General features: G+C 43.8%; 1 protein-coding gene across 1 annotated transcript; it reads left to right on the forward strand.

The window, feature by feature from the left end:
* The first annotated feature begins 246 nt into the window (after window positions 1-246).
* mat1a (methionine adenosyltransferase 1A) lies at window positions 247-18,281 on the forward strand. The gene is made up of 9 exons (XM_088636045.1): window positions 247-526; window positions 4,529-4,606; window positions 7,266-7,388; window positions 9,528-9,640; window positions 11,572-11,715; window positions 13,506-13,724; window positions 14,475-14,657; window positions 16,207-16,340; window positions 16,803-18,281. The coding sequence occupies exons 1-9, from the start codon at window positions 436-438 to the stop codon at window positions 16,903-16,905; spliced, it is 1,188 nt and encodes a 395-aa protein (XP_088492171.1). The 5' UTR covers window positions 247-435; the 3' UTR covers window positions 16,906-18,281.
* The last annotated feature ends 1,511 nt before the right edge of the window (window positions 18,282-19,792 follow it).

Raw genomic sequence — 19,792 nt, forward strand, 5'->3', positions numbered from 1 at the left:
AAACTCAGTCTTTAAAGCCTGCAAAGATTCAGTCTTATAGCCGAGTTAAATTTCTGCAGCTGATCCGTGAGAGATCAGGAGCAAAGCTCGTGGAAACACAGATAAAGCTATGTAAATGGTAGAGCTATAAAGTATTCAAAAATGCTATGGAAAATTGAGACCCCCCTCGCTTGTTGTGCTGAATGGTCTGACCCACTAGTTCACATGACATGTGGGGTTGTTGCTCTTAGCCATATATAGGAGCATGAGTGGAATGAGACCTGAGAGTCCTATGAGGTAGGCAGCCATCCAGCCAGAGAAGAGCTAACTTTCTGAACTTCTTAAACTGTACAGTGGAAACAGAGCAGAGCAGCTTGTGGTCTGCTTGAGCCATCACTGACAAAAAATAGTACTTTTCCAAAGTTTTCCTTGTAATCCAGAATCCTCTGGTTGAAAATGAACGGTCCAGCAGATGGCTTATTTGACTCCTTGCATGAGGATGGGGCATTCATGTTCACTTCAGAGTCTGTTGGAGAGGGGCATCCCGGTGAGTGAGAACCTTTTTCATTACCAAAAGGAGTTCATGTGGATTGTATAACATGTGCTCTGTAATGAGAGCACAATTGCAGCAGGCGTGTTTAGAAAGTTCCCTGTATAAGCATGGCCAGAGTATGCCTCCTGTACGGGGGCTGGAGGGAGCTGTGTTTGGCTAAATTTATGCCATTCAAATCTGGCTGAGCTGCTCACTGGCTAAACCACCATGAGCAAGTCTTTCAAAACTTTTTGCTCCATACTCTCTAACTTCAAATGCACCACAGCTAATTTCCCATAGCTCTGCTTAAATTAAAACGAATTTCCCTTTTACTGTTACAATGCCCATGTTGCCCCCTTAGATAATTTGCCCATTTAAACGTTTACAAATGAAAGGATGTATTGTGGCACCTACAACTTAGGTTCAATTGTGTGCTGTGCCAGTCAGCTCAGATGTCACTCAAATGGCACAGTTTCACACTCACGCCGGCTGCTTGGTTCACAGGACTCCTGATAGTCTGGGAGCAAAGAGAGACAAGAACTTCAGGCTCCATTTAATGTCAAAATAAGATCATTGCAAGTGCAAATAGAGCAGGCCTGCCTTACTTTACTCCTTCGTCGATGATTAATCTTTCTGCACAACGTGAAAAGTATACATGTTGTTTGCAATAGATGAATTTCTGTTTTTAAAGGAGTTTTCCCGGACCCCTGTTTACCTGGACGTTTGCAGGACATGGGGCCCTAAACCAGTTGAAACAACTTGGCTTCTTTTACCATTTGGGACATACAGTATGTTTGATTTGGCAGCTCCCTCTAGAAGACAAAGCTTCATTCCCGGGCATATCGACAAGTCAATAGTGCATGGCTCACCCTGCCCACCCTCTGGCACAGGCCAATCATGAATGTTTGTGCCTCTGCTGCCTTCTGTCTGTCTTGTAAACACAGGACCTCATTGCTCCTGCACCGTTATTGGCCACAGTTCTCTCACACGTCTGAAATAAGAGAGGATGCGACCAAGTCAGCCTGTAACAGAGATCATTGAGGTTTTGCTTCATATTTCTTAGATTTTCTCAAGGCCTTGTGTGAAAGACAATCACTGTATTGTGATTTAGCAGGTTTTTTAATCTTCGCATCTGCCGGTGTCTTTCAAAAAAAGCTGCATTAGAAAAATACAAATTAAGAAATGATCAGACCACATGTGGAGTGTGTTGCGACATAATTCTTTTGAAGATTTGAATTCAGTATGTAGATTTGAAGTCACCTCTCCAACCCCATCATCCAACTTTACCACTGTTGGTTGCTCTCTGTCTGACACACACTGTGAGATCCACAGTGTGTTTCAGGACAGCACGATCTGGAGCAGCCATGTGTTTCTGACAACACTGTGAATCCCAGGAACAGATGTGGCATGGTAAGGCAGAAACACACTGCAGTCTGCTCAGTGCCCGTGTTGGCCATGCTGTGTCTGGTAAGTTGACAGTCCCAGATGTAGGGTTATTCTTGTTCTTTCCTGCCTGAGCCTCTCAGATTGGTTAATTGACTTAATAAAAGGATTTTTTTTTCTTGAATCCATTCATGATTTCAGTTCCTAATCAGGATAGAGATTGCCTTTACATTTTTGCATTTCAGTACCTTCAGCTTTTGAGTATAAAAAAGATAAAAGGTTCCAGTCCAACAGCTCATTAGTTTAATTAAGTTTTAATTAAGTAATGACTTCAGCTAGAATGACAGCTGGCAGGTGTGAAGGGGTTCCGAAGACCAGGGTTGGGAAAACCCTGATTTGGCTGTTATTTAGAAATGACTAATTTAACTGTATATAAAATAGCTGATTGACTCAGAAGTGTTCATTAGGGATGGTCAGAATATTGGGTGCCATCTCCCCAAAATATGTTTCATTCACACTTTCATATTAATGAGCCTCCGTGCTGCAGCCTCTGGCTATGTAGTACAAGAAAACTGCTAAAATCAATTAACAAGTGGGATTCTGTCATTTCTATAATACTGCACTGAGATTTCCCATGCTGTTACACAAATGTAGCTTTGTGACTGTGAAGCACCAGCTCTGTCTCAGAAGATTCTGTAATAGGCCAAAGGAAAATTGTTGGCACTATCATATAGACGGGGGTGTGATAGTTTGATAGAAACAGAAATAAGATCAGGCTGTTGTTGTGGGAACTAACCAGACCCTTTCCCATTATCAGGCCGGAAGATATCTGTGTTAATGCCACATTGAAGGCCGTTTTCGATTGCTAAGATTAACTGGCTCGGTCAAGTACACACTAGAGCAAGGCACGTGCAATGCCAATGAAGAGAAAAAAGGACAACAAAGTTCAACAAAGGCACTTTGAGACTTGGTTTATACTGTAAATGCAGTGTAAGAAAGATTCCCTGTTTTTATTCTGGGTCTTTCTCACGGATGTAATCCGTCACAAAATCTAACATCATAAATTTAACATAAGATATATAAACTAAAGGACAAAAGAACAGGTCCAAATGAGATATGTCCGTTCTGCCCATCTAGCCTGCTTGGTAGTAGTTAATGGATCTGAGGATCTCATCCAGGTGTTTCTTGAAGGAATCCAGGAGACTAGAAGACATGGCACCTTCCATGCACAGGAGTGAATATCGGTACACTGCCTTAACATGAACATTTCAAGTATGAGGAATATGGTGACTAAACCGGCATGACAAGAAGAAGCACCAGGCATCCAGTAGTTCCAGCACAGAGTAGAATAACATGGAACCTGGAATTATTCAAAGGAAAGTAAACACCAGGACAGATAACAGGTGTTTGTCCTGGGCTTGCTGTGCAGTACGAATGCTCTTTCTGATGCAATGCCCATTCCAAGTTGCTTCATCCCTCAGCACTCCGTGTGTTTGACCAGCAGCATTGTTTGTCCGCTGCATGAGCTTTAGCTGTGTCAGCCAGGAGGGTTGCAAACACTGGGTTGGGCTTTGTGGGTGCCCATCCTGGGTTGTCATCTGTCCTATTGTGTGCTTCTCATTGACCTACATGGTTCAGCTCACCCTGTTAGTTGGATTAAGGCTTTTCTCTTTAATTAAAACATAGACACAGCATAAAATACTGTATATTAGAATGCAGCATGGCGATTGTCTTCCTTTTTTCAATCAGGTGTGTTCAACCATGGCACAGTGTTGATCACCAGTGCTACTGGATAGCATGCTTAAATACAACACAATACAGAAAAAAATGATCATGAACATGAAAGAAATATTTTAAATGAATAGACAAAATGATTTAGTCTTTATAGAAGGCTGGTGCAGAATAATTATAATACAGGATCTGTCACAGCATGTCTAACGCTCAGGGAAAGAGAGGAAGGGTGCTCTGTGTTAGAGGGCAGTAAGATAGCTGAGCACTCCAAAAGCTTTGGCATGATTACCTTCCCTGAATTGTCTCCGGAGGGAAAAATGTAGAATACAGTTGTAAAGCACTGTTGAACAAACCTGAAGGGATGCAGCCGCCCAGGGCGGGAGATGGATCCAGATGCAGGAGGAGACGAGGCCTGAGCCAGGGAGAGCTGACAGCAGGCAGCAGTGGTGTGTGCAGCTGAACATGGGAGGGAGGGAGGCAGGCTGTCAGGACAGCAGAGAGCGCAACTGGCAGAGTTCAGAACAAGGCAACAGGTTGTGACACTGCAGAGGGGGTACCTTTGCCTTTGAAGTAGAGCAAATGTGTTTTTACACCTTGCCTCTACCTTCCAGAACTGTGCTGTCCACATTGCAGAGAGAAGAGATGCTACCCAGAGGAAGGCCCAGCTCCATGCATGGTGTGGGCCTTCATGTGCACATTTGGAAACTGGTCATATTTCCTCTTCAGAATGTGATAGAATGAGGAATGAAACCCAGCAACAAGTCCCATTTACATATTTTTGTGTTGAGAGTAGCCAGTCCACCTCAAACACCGCTCTTGCTATTGAATGCATCTGCTCTGTTGCTCACAGGAAAGATGCACAACAAACAGGATAAGGATTTTCTCCCCTTCTTTCTTCCCTAGACAAAATATGTGACCAGATCAGTGATGCGGTGCTGGATGCCCATCTGAAACAAGACCCTGATGCCAAAGTTGCTTGTGGTGAGTTGGAGACAATATTTTTACCACCACTGTCTTTGCCACTGCCAAATCTGACATTGCCTTAGTGTTGGACACTATCGTTAATGGATTGATCCGTTTTTACAGTTGGCATAAGACTCTCAGCTTTGTGATCCTGCTCAGTTCTGAAGAGCTGCAGGAAAGCTGGCATTTGCACATTTCCAGACAAATATCGCTTAGCTTCCATGCAGGGCTCAACACATGCTTAGGTTGCAGGGGAGGGATGAAGAAAGCTTTGACTTTTAGGAAGAGCAACAGACACCAGTGCAAGAAGGCAGAATTCATACCTCACAAGTCTGAACCCAAGTCATGTCCCTAGCTGACTTTGACCATGATTTCCCACGTGACTGCTCACAAGTGTTTCTTAACCTCCAGGGCTTCATTACCACTGGTTAAGTGGATACAATTATACAATTATTTCCAACACATGATCTTTCTAGTGCCAGACGTACACTAATCTGTTGCAGCTCTTGTTCTTTTTCATGTTAATTCCACAAGGCACGTTATTATCATGTTCCACACGCGTGTTGTGCGTGGGGTTGAATCAGCTCTTATAGAAAATGGTACAATTTGCAAGAGGATGTTGAGTGTTAGGGTTAGTTCTGATGTTTCCCATTAAAACATAAGGAAGGTTTCAAACAAGAAGAAGCAGGCCATTAGGTAACTACAAGCAAATTGTGATGTACAGTAAATGTAAATACAAGTGAATTGTGATGAAATATCATAGGAAGATCAACTTCAGCATTTCCTCTGAGCAAGGAAGACATTCTTTGCTGATAACATGATGATCTCTAACAACGCTAGATTTGAGTAGTGATTGAATTTCCCAATATTTAAAAGCATGACTGAATTGTTAGGAAAGTTTGCTTTTGTTTACCAGTTTTGTTCTGTGTGGGGGTGGAAGGGGTGACGACTGGGATTCCCCACTTGTTGTATTAGTGACAGATGTTTTAGTTGAAGATATGTTATTAATTAAAAAATAAACATTCACAAACAGCAGTTTCTTCCTTCTGTTTTTGTTTTATGGCCACTCGGTTTTGGAACGGTGAGTTTCGTGCTTCTCATATCTCAGCTTACAGCCCTGCAGCCTCTCCTCTGACTCAGCCATCTTTGAGACAGTCACAGCCTCCTACTTGATGTTCAAGGCTGATTGGAGGAGAGGCACGCCTCTCACTGACAACATTGGGTGCCTGCAAGCCCCCAGGACGCTGCAGTGGCATTGAAAACTAAGACAACCCTGGCTGACTAACATCACTCCTTCCCTCCCTTCGGGAATCCTGGGCACAGTCAGCCAGTGACCTGACCTAGGTTTGAACTCATAGCACCTGGAACTCATCCTGAAGTTAAATTCTTTAGCGATTGCATAAGGGATTGTTTTCATTTTTTAATAAACTGCAGAAGGGTTGAGGAAACTGCGAGCCCAATTATGGTCTCATATCATGTCAGATACTATACCCTTTACTGTGCCATTCCAGCACAAGGAATCTGCACCTCTTTCAATCCCAATTTAACTCCTGCTCAGATCACAGTGAAACAGCACCCCCATGTGATTTCCTGGGTGTCCAAAGCTTCGTAGTTGCATCAGTGAAGAATGCCCTGCTCCTCCGACATGTGCTGTGTGTCAGTCCAGGGCTCATCAGTAAGATGAATGCAGGTCAAGTCAGATGTAAAGATTCTCTTGATGATTCAGAATGGGGCAGGCGTACAATGGAAATATCTGGGGATGCTTTCTAGAAAGAAAGCAGCACCTGAATTACTAATGCATTGATGTGTTAATACAGCTCTCACTTCTGCCTGGCGCACATGAGAGCAGGATTCTGGCCACTGCTCCAGAAACTGCTTCTTTCTGTCTGTTATAAATGAGAGAGTAATATTAAAGTAATATTTGATAACAAAGATGGCTCTGTTGAAGATCTTGCACACAAGTCAACAGCCATTGGATTCTTGTATCAGGACCTTTTCAAGAGGAAAACAGAGTTTTACCGACATCCTGCAATGAACTTCTGGGTTAGGAGGTTAATGGGGAAAAAAGATGCTCATACTCAGCCAAGCTAAAACAAGCAGCTTTAACCTATAAGGGAGCAGACACAAACATATCATCTGGTAAAGGCCGGCTTTTCACATTACACAGGGCCTGATGTGATGAAGACGTTCATCCAGAAGGTCAATATTTATGTCACCATACCCCAGAGCCATAGAAAAGCCTACCCAGGTTGTGGAAAACGTCTAAACTATATTGCTTGAATGGGAAGAATCAGTTATTTAGAATCCAGATCTTTATGCAGAAAAATCAAAGCTGTATACTGAAGCAATCTGGCAGGCCAGGTTTGTGTTACTGCTGTTTGCACTAACGCCACACTTCAGTTGTGTTGTGAGATACAAGATCAACCCAAATATTTTCACCACCTGGTAAAAAGTGATATATCGGATTATATAAATTATACATGAAAAGATAAAAGACCAATTTTAAAGGTGTATTTTAATGACTGATTGCAGACGTCACGCATTATTAAATTCTAAAATAGCATTCCACCTCCTAAAAACACTTCTGTGAGAAAATGCATCATTACTCTCAGCCAATAAATGAGGAGGCGTGTTTAGGACACCTCTTGATGCAGTGTGTGTGTGTATGTCTTTGCAGAGACCGTGTGCAAGACTGGCATGGTGCTGCTGTGCGGGGAGATCACCTCTCGGGCGGTGGTGGACTACCAGAAGGTGGTGAGGGACACCATCAAGCACATCGGCTATGACGACTCAGCAAAGGGTCAGCCACAGCTTTGCTAGGTGCAGGGACGTTGGGAGTTCTTAGCTCCCGAACCTGCGCAGAATCATACCACTGCAATTTTAGAGCTCCTAAGAAAATAACTTAAATAGACATGTGCTGGGCATGGCTGTACAGGCAGGCTATTAACATCTTAAGTTAGAGCTGAATTGCTTGAAAAAGGTGCCAAGATATTGCTGCACGCGCACAGCTCAGAGTTATCCCATCAGTCCACTAGACCCACTAGACCCATACTGGAAGGCATACAGGGGCATCGGCTGTTTGATGACTTGAACTCCATAGACTCAATAAACTTCCACGGGTGAGCCCACACTCTGAACTGGTAATAAAAATGGGACAAACCTTTGGTCACTGTACAAGAATGTATCCAAGTATGAGGAAGAGTGACAAACTTTATCAGGTGGATATAAACTATATAAGTAAATCTTAAAGAGAACTTAAACAGTGTTACAAATCTGAAATACATAACTCCTTTCAGAGCCCTGTACCTGATAGGCTTCGGTTTGTCAATAAGGAACTCTGCAGCACTGGAGAGCTCTCACGTTTCTCTCCTTGCTTCACTTCCTCCTTTGGCCCTTGACATTGTATGTACAGTGTTGGGCACACAAGCCTGGCTGGTCAGTTTGAAAGAGTGCTAATTGTCCAAAAAGGTATCCTCTAATTATTTAAACCATGCTATGATTATGGTCTTCACAATCTTCACAAAAAGGAGAAAAAGCCAACTCTGACAGAGGGATCTCTCCATTGGCCCCTGTGGGATCTGAATAAGAATTCTGCTAAATAGTCTCTTTGCTTTTGCTAAGAGTTTATCTTGGAGTCCCAGAGTAGGTTCAGACCTTGAAGATTTAAGGCCAGCTTGATTTTTACAACCTGTCAATTAGAGGAAACAATACCGGGAGCCACAGCAGCCTTTCGACTTAGCATTCTTTGACTTAACAAAGATGTTTTACTTTGAATCATGAGTCAAAGTCAAAGTCTCTTTAAAAGTCTCTTAAAATTTGGATGTCATTCCAAAATTAAGATGATGTGAATGGTAATCCTAACTAATGGATCCATTACACAGCCTGGACTGGAGTGAACAAGGGTGTGTCACTGCTCCAACTCTATTTGCCATATTTTGGGGTGCCATGCTCCATTTTTCTCACTGCTGGAGTGCAGCTGACTTACAGAATGGTTGATAAATTATTTGATTTCCTAACCATTAAACCTCTGACATCAGTCATAGAATTTCATTACCATAAGTCTCGGATGATGCACTTTCTTGGACAGAAATGACCATTGTCAACTTGGTTATTGAGGCATCAGAATGAAATCTCCATCAGCAAGCGCAATATGCACACACCCCAGCACCATCAATTCAGATTCATGATGAATCTCTTAATAATCAAGAGCATGTTTCATAACTTGGGAGTTATGTTTTCGTTGAGTAAAGGCTAATTTCGACAAAGAATCTCCATAGGCTGAAATCTACAAATGAAGCATACAGTATGGCTGCCTTAGGAAGTTGGTGTGAGAACTTTTAAACACCCACATACAAATACAATAACACACTTATTTACAATTATATACAAGCCTCAACAGTAAAAACCCCGGGAACTGACTGTGTGACCTCTGATTTATAGGATGTCACTGACATGGTGTGGCTGTGTCTTGGAATCGCCGTTATGAGAGTTGTCATTGCCTCATTTGCTAAGAGACCTCATTGAGTCCACCAAATTTTGAGTGACTTACTAACATGCAAAGCCTGGAATAGAATACATTGTAGATAATAGTACTGACTCCACATAAGCATGGCGAGCAGTAACAGGGCAGGAGATCTACAGTACTTATTTGATTCTCTTTGGAAGTCATATTTCATTTGATTCTATTTAATCAAATGAGATTCAGTTCATTCTGTTGAAATCATTAAATCATTGCACTTCAAAGTACAAACTTCATGTCCAGACATTATCATTAAGAAAGTTAACAAAGAAAAAGGGGGAGTTTGAATCACGTTTTTCAGCATTCAGACTAGGCCAGTTGCACAGGGAGTGTCTTCTAGTGTTTTGAGAGCCTGTGCAGAACATCTACAAGTGTTGTGCTTTCGTGTTCAGAGATGGACCTCTGTTCTGCTTTCCTCAGGCTTTGACTTCAAGACCTGCAATGTGCTGGTAGCTCTGGAGCAGCAGTCTCCTGATATTGCACAGGGTGTCCACCTGGACAGGAATGAAGAGGACATTGGAGCTGGGGATCAGGTACAGAGGCAAAGATAGGGTAATGGCGGAGATGGAGACACGATTCAGACACTGAAGGAGACAGAGCACAGCTCAGTGACAGAGGGAAAATGGGAAGCGGAGGAGACTAGCAGGACAATGTGGTATACAGTGTCTCACAAAAGTATTTTGTGAAATTACACAAATTACAAATTACATATATTTTTTTAAAACTAAATGTTTTATTCAAAACCTGAATGCCCAAATTGAAAACTTCTAAGGGTAAAGTAGGTCACAGTAAATATCAATAAAAGCTAAAGATAAATATTGAAATATGTAGATTGCATAAGAATTCAAACCTGTGAATGCTGGAAGCACCTTTCAAAGCACTTACTGTATTACCACAAGACATGAGTAAGTCTCCAAACATTGCACACCAGCATAGTGCAATTTTGGCTCATTCTTCCTGGCAGATTTGCTCAAATTGCTCAAGTTGTTTTGGGATCTATTATGGACAGCAGTTTTCAAGTCATTGCACTGGATTTCAATCAGATCCAAGTCAGAACTTTTATTGATCTACTCAAGAACATTCACTTTCATATTCTTCAGCCACTCGGTGTCACTTTATTCTTGTGTGTTAGATGTTTGTCCGGCTGAATATGAATTTGTGTCTGTGAAGCAAGATCTCCACTGTGATTCACTTGTAGATTGTTCCATTAACTGTATATTCCCTTCAGTCTTGATAAGTTTCCCAGTTTCTGCTGATTAGAAGCAGATCTACAGCACAGTGCTTCCACTACCATTCTTGACAGCAGGGATACTGTTGACTTGTGTCAGATGTAACACTTTTTTCTGACATTTTGAGTTTTACTCACGTTCTTTGTAGCAAACAAACTGGGACAAAAGACAATTTTTTCAGCTCTATAAAAGCCCACTTTTTAGAGTGACTGGACTATTGTTGACACATGGACTTTTGCTCACATCTCAGCCATTGTAAGGTAAGATAATATCACTTTATTAGCCATATACAATTTCTTGCATTAGGAATTTGTCTTTTTGCATACCCCCAGCTTGCTCTCCATGAGACACACAGGCACACAGACTGGGGAGAGGCACACTTGGGGTCAGAGCACAGGTTCAGCCATTTATACAGCACCCCTGGAGCAGCTGGGGTTAAGGGCCTTGCTCAGGGGCCCAACGGAGTAGGATTCCTCTGCCAGCCACAGGATTTGAACCAGCAACCTTCAAGCCTCAGGCACAGATCCTTAGCCACAGTGCCATTGCTCCATTGCTCTTTAGCCACAGTGCCATTTATTATTGTACTCTGTAACTTTTTCAAAATCATCATTAGCGAAAATTACTTTTACATTTTTTCATGTTATGTATTAATTTCCTTAAATGTACTGCTTTGAATGTGTGGAGTAGATTGTATAGCGGATATTAATTGCTGCTTAGTGTCAGGTGTCATAACTACCAGCTTTAAAGCAAGAAAATTTGAAAACTGTGCAAAGATTTGAATACTTTTATGCAGCATTGGTGATTTTACTTATTATTAACCCCCAACAAATGCCAAAACACAAAATGCAGTGGTTTTAGAGAGCTGACTCACTCTTTGCTATCCACCCAGATGTGCTGAATTAACAGAATCAACAAACAGTCCAACCAAATGTAGCCAAAGTCTACATTCAAGTCATTCACCTTGCTCATCTGCTCTTTCAGCCCTCTCTCTCTCTCTGTCTCTTTGTCCCTCTCTCTAGGCAGCACATAGTTTAGAGCTTCGTTACTCTTTTTAGACATCTTTACTTGAACAGTTGCTGCAGCTGGACAGGTCAGGCGGATCTAAGCCGTAGGCCTTCCTCACAGCCAGGAAGATCTCTAGTAGTAGGAGCAAGATGATCTCACAGTCCCAGTTCAGAGGAAGTGAAGCAAGCTGTTCTTGAGTGCTGAAATGGTCTGTTTCTGTGTCTCGGCAGGGTTTGATGTTCGGCTATGCCACGGACGAGACAGAGGAGTGCATGCCCCTGACCATCATCCTGGCACACAAGCTGAACGCAAGGATGGCAGAGCTGCGACGCAATGGGGCTGTTCCCTGGCTGCGCCCTGACTCCAAAACCCAGGCAAGTGTCCCTCTCTCAGCTTGCAATAATCCCACAAATGAAATGGTGCTGGACTTTGGCCTCTGCAATAACTGTTATCTTATATTTCAGTTGCCCACATTTCTTCTGTCAAATGTAACTTCCTGGATGCCCCTTAAATATTTATAAATATTATTTACAAATTCATAGATATCCATGATAGAGAGCTACAATTTGAGGAGCATCATTGTGGAGAGAGACAAGTCAGGCTGATTCTCTTAACATCGCTTGGAACACCCTGTCAACATCAGTGCTGCTCCAGCACATGGAAAGAGATAGCACGGGCCATAACAGAACTTATACGTAGAACCAGACAGGTGTGTTTGGTAGAGAATTTGATCAAACTGTCCTATTGTCCTGTCAAGCTGGAGCAGAAAACCTTGTCCCGCATGGTGGAAAGTCATGGAAACATAGAGTAGGTTTTCTCAGCTCCAGTTCTGCAGACCACTGAGCCTGACCACTCATGGTGTGGCGGTAGTGCACTGGTTCAGCCAGTAAAGACTCTTGGAGTTCAGACTGAGTACGTTACTGGTTGAAGCCTGTGAAATCAGCTTAAGGTTCCTTGGAATGTCTGTTTAGTGGTTCTGGGTTCATGGTATCTGCAGCCTGACATTTTACAGTGACCCCAGAAAAGTCCTGCACTTATGTGAGTTTGCAGTGTTGTCAATGAGAGATGCCCCATGAGACCAACACTCTCCTGTAGGCGCTATGGAGCTTGCAGCATATCAGCTGGCTGTCAGCCCAGTAGTCGTGCTGGAGGAGTGCATGCACAGGTCCGGGGATTGTAACGATGAACCACATTCATTAACATTGAGAGAGTCCAGTTTGGGAAGATATACCAATACAATATTAACCGGTGTTTTAAATTGCGGGCAGTTGGTTTACCAACAGGCTCTAAGACAGGGAGCCTGTGGCCGGTGCCTGTCCATCCTATCCTGGGACATGAACCTTTCAGTAACTTCTCACATTGCATACTGTATAACACTTCATCAGCCAACCATGTAGTTGAAAATTTGCTGTTGTCACCTGTTTCTCTTGGCATTGAAGAAACACAGATGTCCAAGTTAGTTCTAGCCATGGAAGCTGAAACATCAGTACTAAGTGATTGAAGTCATTTCAAGATAAAGGTCCAGTTTGGACATGCTATGAAATGACATCCTTCTACCCTTGTCCTGGAGTGTCGTATGAACATAGGAAAGCTTACAGTGGACACGGAGGCCATTTGGCCAATCATGTTTGGTTGTTAATACTGTAACTAATTCATCCCAGGATCCCATCCAGCTGTTTCCTTAAAGAAGCCAGGGTATTGCCATCAACAACATAGCTGGGTAGCTTGTTCCATTCTCATACAACACATTGTGAAAAGAAGAACCTCCTGCACTTGGTGCACTTCCACATAGTTCTGACTTGTGCCCTGTGGTTTGTGTGTGGCATGGGGTTCTCTGACTTTGAATAATGTGAATAGGCACTAAATAGTTTAACTAGATTTGTTGTTTGGTGTTCACTTGTGGACCACCAAAACAGGATGGTCTAGTCTTGGTCCTGGCCAAGATAAATTGGATAAATTAGTGTCTTTGGAGGTTCGGTTTGTCAGATTTTCCCAGTTCTTGATTTCTCACTGATGATTTCAAGAGACTTCACCGTTGAACAGTCTTGATTTTAAATTGTGCAAAATCTCCCCAGTTAGGGTGTGAATCCTTGCTCTGATGTCCTGCTCCAGTCTGAGTGTGGCGTTGGGTTGTGTCTCTCGCTGCCCGCTTCCTGTGCTCCAGGTGACGGTGCACTACGTGCAGGAGAAGGGAGCTGTGATCCCTGTGAGGGTGCACACAGTGGTGATCTCTGTGCAGCACGATGACGGGGTGACTCTGGAGGACATGCAGCAGGTGCTGAAGGAGAAGGTGATCAAGGCCGTCGTTCCTGCCAAGTACCTGGACGACAAGACTGTCTACCACCTGCAGCCCAGTGGGCGTTTCGTCATTGGGGGACCTCAGGTGCGCCACCTACCTGCCCTCCTTGCTTTGTGATTCTGTGTCTTCACCCCTTTCTGCCACACAACATTGTAGGAGCCCATCTTTATTCCTGTGAAGAGACGCATCGCTATATCACAGTGCTGTAAAAACCTGTTTTAATTCTTATTATTTACAGTACAGTCTCCAGGTATCTTGTATTACCTTCTATTATCCTGTGCCTCATGCTCAAAGGACAGGAGATAGATCACTCCTTGGTTCCAAGAGCATTCAAATGATATAATGAAATCTGCAAACTGCTGAACCCTGAAAGTGGATCCTTAAGCTGTACTTCCAACTGACCTACAGCTGTTTGATAACAAATGCAGTTCTTCCTTTACAAGAGCCAACTGTTTAGCTTTTGTTCTAAACGCTGCCTGTGTGTCATGTGGCTATAGTCTGCCCCTGAAATGAGTAAGAGTTTTGTAGTTACTAAACATCACACAAGTTGATAAACTTTTAGGGGATGTAAATGGGATAGGCATTATTTAAAAAGCTTTTTTCTCAAAAAACCCTAGTCTAAGAGCAGTTGTCTGAAAATGTAGCTGTGAATGGGAATGTGCATTGACTCTGTGCTGGTTTGGAACTCCAGTGTACATACAGTACAGTACACCTTAACTCTCCAGCATGGTCACCTGTATCTCTGTATTTCCCAGAAGAAAGTGGGACTGCTCAAAACACACATTTCGTTATGGGCCAGCTGATAAACCCTGTTCTGTCTCTGTGTCTGTGCAGGGCGACGCGGGCGTGACCGGCAGGAAGATCATCGTGGACACATACGGGGGGTGGGGTGCGCACGGAGGAGGGGCCTTCTCGGGCAAAGACTACACCAAGGTGGACCGGTCGGCTGCCTATGCTGCCCGCTGGGTGGCCAAGTCGCTGGTCAAGGCTGAGCTGTGCAGGAGAGTGCTGGTACAGGTGAGTTCACTCTTTCCAGACGTCTGCTACAGTGAGCTCCTGTCAGCAGTGCTTGAAAAGTGCCTCTTCCAAAAGGACCAGCTCTGACAGGTCAAAACGCACAGCTTGGCCACAGACATGCCTGCAGCACAACACACGTTTTCCTGAACTTTCCTGAGCCTTGTGCGATCATGGCCTGGCATAAATGCTCCCACCAGAGCCCGTAGTGTGGACATGCTCATCAGCGCCTGGTAGAGGATAAGCATGGACAAGTGCCATTCATTTCTTGTTCTGCTGCTGATTGCCTGCCAGACTCAGGATTCTAAGTCGTGGCAAAGTTGGTTTTTCTAACAATGTCGCTGGTCCCTGCTACTCATTTTAACGTGAAGAGGTCAGAGAGGGGCTGCAAAAGGAGGAAGGGAGGTCGGTCACAGGCTGAAACAAAAATACACAGTGCTTTGGCGCACGGGAGGAGAGCAGTAATGTGAGGGGAAAAGATGTAGCAGGAGAGTGAAGGAAAGAAGAGCTGAGAATGACAGTAAAAAAGAGAGGACTAATAATGGATCACTGAGTTCTAGGGAGAGCTGTGATCCCAGTCTGAGGAAACATGCATTCCTTGAGATCCGCCTTTCGTCGGCGTCTGTGAAGGGACACAAATGGGTACAAACAGTTGGTGTTCATTCTTTTCCATGAACACTAGCAGAAATGGCTGCCTGTTGCACTTGTTCACATGTCTGTACTCTGCCTGCCTGCCCATGTGGTCAGACTTTAGGAATGCCTGTAATTTGTGAAGGAACAGCCTCATCAGTGGATTAGTGACATCTAGTGGCTATGTCTGACATTGCTGGAAGAGAAATACAACACAGGTTCACAGTGGTCCAGGGCCTAACTCATCAGACAATAGGCCTGAGGCAGGAGGCATCCTGGACTAGTTTCCCACAAGCACTTGTAAGAGATCTGTGACAGTCAGTGCCTGGTGGACGTCAGGCATGTCTCAGGGCACAAGGTGGTCACAGTCATTACCAGGCATCAGTGATATCTGCTGTGTCACAATCATTCTGTATCAGTCTAGTCACAAAATATTTACATTGTCTCTCAGTATATATTCAAATTACACAGAAAAATACTGTACATCTTCTGTGGCTCAGCCAATAAAGGAGTCCGGAGCCTCTGGTAGAGCACTGTGGCCCAGACATCGCAGGTTTGGGTCTGCGCCATTTCACTGGCCAGCCTTGACCAGGATTCCCCTGGCTGGGGTACACAGGTTGTTAGCTGGGGCCCTTTTCATGTTCTATGTAAATTTCCAGGTGCCTGCATGCTCACATTAACGAGAGGGCACAATCGGCACATACTCCCCTGAAGGCACTGCGCAGCTCTCAATGAGCCGCAATGCAGATGGCCCTGACAGTGGTACATCTGCAGGTCCTCATTCTCCCTGTGCAGTGCAGGGATTGTGAAGATGAGTCTTTCTGATTGAACTGTCTGTCCTGAAAATGGATGAGAGAATATACTGTAGAAATTCCTTCTCCTGTTTTAAATAGAGTTTTCTTTCTCTCTCCCTGTGGCGCAGGTGTCCTATGCCATAGGAGTGGCACGCCCCTTGTCCATCTCCCTTTTCACCTACGGCTCTTCCGAAAGGACCGAAAAGGAACTGCTGGAGATTGTGGACAAGAACTTTGACCTCCGACCTGGGGTCATCGTCAGGTGAACGTCTCACTTTTTCTTGTGATACAGAATGCTTGAAGACCGAGTAACCAGGAATGGCGTAGAAGTTAATTCATCACTGTACAGTCAAAAGTGAAGAATATAACTACAATCTGGTTGTTTAGCTTCTTCAGGTCTTCTCACTTCAGACACGATGAGTTTCTCCTCAGTTGCCACTGTGCGGTGTGGAATTAACCTCTGCTTGTTCCTTAGATTATATACACAGCAGTTTTCAGTCACACTGTAGTTGTTTTAATTCAATCCACTGTAAAATGAATACTAGAGCACAGGAATTGTCTTGTGTCATGAAATCCAACTATTTAATTTAACCAATTATTTAAACAGAAAAGGTTTATTAAAAAATATCAGAAACTAAGAAAACCAATCCTGCAAAATCCATTTGGAGGAAGTTGCTAATGTGTTTGATGTAGGAGGTAACCATGGTTTTATCTGAAATGTCAGGGACCTGGACCTCAAACGTCCAATCTACCAAAAGACCGCGTGTTACGGACACTTTGGGAGAAAGGAGTTCCCCTGGGAAGTGCCGAAGGCTCTGCGGTTCTAGATCGCCGGTGCCCACGATGGCACCGCCAGCTGTCAGAGAGAGGGAGCGGCGAGATGGGCTCACGGCAACCTGTGAAAAACACAGCATCTCAATCAAGTGTGGTAAAATGTCATAATTGTCAGGTCATTGGCGAGAACTACATTCTGTACTTGCTTCTGTCTTGTTTTGTTCCTCAGGCCAGGTGACAGGTTTTTAACTACTACTGTCCTAAATTAAACTGTCCGCCCTGCAGTGGCTCAGGGTCTGCTTGCAGGGGGCAGACAGCTTCATGTCTTTGTCCTGTCATGAACACAGGGGTTTGAGGTCATGAGCTACCCATCCATCCAGCAACAGAAGAATGCTCATTCCTGGTAAGTGCTGTGGCAGCACGGCACCCTGGACAGGAGGGTTGTTTCATGCCTCACATAAGCACACGACACTCAACTGAACCAGCTTGTTTTTGGAAGATGGGAGCAACCTGGAGCATCTGGAGACAGTGAACAAGAACACACAGAGAGAACACGCAAACTCCACACAGAAGGCACCCCAGTCCCAAATTGAGTCTAAGAGCCATTAGGTAGAAGCGCTAACTCTGTGGGGAATTGGTGAGGTGATGTTGGTGAGGGTGTAGATTTTGCTGTAGCTTCAAAGATTACACATTTTTGTCTTTTTTCAAGCTATAGCACCGCGGCACATTTTGTGTACAGTGATGTGCCGCCCAGGCTGAGGACAGTTTAAGTTTGGCCAGTAGTAGTTTTTCAGTGTCTTGTCTGTGTTTGGATGCTGTTCCACTGTAATGTAAGCAGTGCATAGTTGACTGTGATGAGTTTTCTGTTTTCTGGTTGCATATGAACACGATCACTTATATATACACTTAGGAGTAGTTGCCATGTTGTCCAGAAGCTGTGGAACATTTGTGTTCTCTTTACTGGTAAGTCTTGCCATTGTTATTTCTGAAATATACCAAATGAGCAATTCAAACAATGTCGCTCTAAAAGGCCAGGAAAGTTGACTTTAATTGTCAAAATCTATATTGATACATTCTGTATGTAAGTCTTAATATATGGTGCTGCATTTTTAAAGGGTGTAAAGCATCCATTTTTATTGATGATAATTTCTCCTACTAGTGGAATGACTTGGACCATTGTGTGTGTGTAGATAAAGGTGGCTTTTAATTTGCATGTGTGTCTGAATTTCTCGCTCAAGCTAAGAAGCTGAAGAAAACCAAGTGCAGGAAGTGTGTTTCTAGGAAGATTTCCACACCGAAGGAAAACTCAGGGAGTAATTCATGAGCTTGTCTCTTTGCCTGCTGCCCGGAATGCTGTAAAGCAGGCAGTGTGTAACCAAAAGACTATGTATCAGTGGTGCTTCAGCTAAATTCTCATGAATTTGGGAAATCTTGTCTTAACTCTCATCTTTTTACTGCAGTGTCCATAGAGCTAACCTAATCCTGGCTCCTGTTGGAATCAAAGAAATCACTAGAGGGCAAGGTCTTCTGGTCTTCATTCTAGCTGAGCTTGTGGATATACAACAACTTAATAATTCATAGGAGTGCATTAAAAACTGACAACAGGAGCCACTTCTTTACACCGAGGGTGATGGGAGTATGGAACAAGCTACCAAGCCATGTTATTGGAGCCAATACCCTGGCCCCTTTAAAGAAACTGGATGAGATCTTCTGATCAAGTAGCTACTAACTGCTAAACAGGCTGGTGGGGATGACTTTGTAACTGCTGTTACGTTCTTAATGTGGAAGTCATAGTGTGATTATAGCACATCTTGTTCACATTGTCGACAGCTGAAAGCCCCGTTACAACAAGGTCAGCTGAAGCAAATGAAGGTGAAAATTAGGCCAAGCCCAGAATCAAAACCAGAAGAGAAACTGATCCTCCAGTTTCTCCAGTAATCTGGCTGAACCTGCTTGGCTGAGGGCCAGTACCCTGGTCATAGGACAAGGAGGTTGGGACCCCACGCAGAGCGAGGAGTGACACAGTGGCAGGTGCACAGGGCCTGCTGAAAGCTGTACAAGACGCAATTAAAAGAGAATAGGGATTGGCATACTGTATTACAGTATATATACTGTATATCTTTGAGAAATGACATTGGGAAAGATTATGATTTTTGAACTGCTAAATGTGAACGGCTGGGAAGTCAAAGTTTAATTTAGATAACGGGAGCAGCAACAACAATCCAATTTTTTTTTCAGGCTAATAGCCCATTCACATTGACATATGTGTTGTACTACTAGACCTATATTTACAGGAATATCTCAGCAATTACAGTTCCTCTCCTGAGCCTGTTCCCTTGCAGAGCCCTTCAGTGGAGTGGGCCAGCCAGTCTCAGGGGCTGTACTGGCCTCACTGAGCCCCCACCCGGCCTGTCGGTCCACCTCAGCCTCCATCAGGAATTGCTCTGCGCTGCTTTAGCCAGCACTGATCGAAGGCTTAGCCACAGGAAATATTGCTTGAAAGCTGGGCATTTCTTGGGCTGGAAGAGATTTGTAATTCTTTGGCCTTCATTGAAGAAGCCTTGTGGCTCCCATTTCATGGTTGACAAAAGCATATACCATCTAGATTGATGTCTCCATTGATGCAGGTCCAATTCACAATGCTAAAGTGTGATCTTCTGGTTCAAGGGTCTCCAGCTCAATTCCTGGAGGCCTAATCTCCGCTACATAATAGGTCTAATTGGCTTCATAATACTTCAACCCAGGCTCCAGGGTACTTTATAGGTAGCTGTACCTTAAATGCAGTGATAATAATCTGTAAAAGACCTTAAGAAAAATGCCACTTTACAACTACTTTAAAAAAATAGTTACTGTAGGTTGACTACTCAGGTTGGACCAAACTCCAAAGACACGGGCACTGCAGGAGCTGAGCTTGAGAGCTCTGTTCTAGACATGTATCTA

This window comes from Lepisosteus platostomus, chromosome 6 (assembly GCF_059453375.1).
Source record: "Lepisosteus platostomus isolate fLepPlt1 chromosome 6, fLepPlt1.hap1, whole genome shotgun sequence".
In the NCBI taxonomy this organism is placed as follows: domain Eukaryota; kingdom Metazoa; phylum Chordata; class Actinopteri; order Semionotiformes; family Lepisosteidae; genus Lepisosteus; species Lepisosteus platostomus.

Bases quoted from the DNA above. Each gene is read 5' to 3' on its own strand.
- mat1a (XM_088636045.1), top strand. From the start codon at position 436: ATGAACGGTCCAGCAGATGGCTTATTTGACTCCTTGCATGAGGATGGG. The intron at 7,389-9,527 runs GTCAGCCACAGC...TGCTTTCCTCAG, and splicing joins CTATGACGACTCAGCAAAGG to GCTTTGACTTCAAGACCTGC. The intron at 13,725-14,474 runs GTGCGCCACCTA...GTGTCTGTGCAG, and splicing joins TCGTCATTGGGGGACCTCAG to GGCGACGCGGGCGTGACCGG.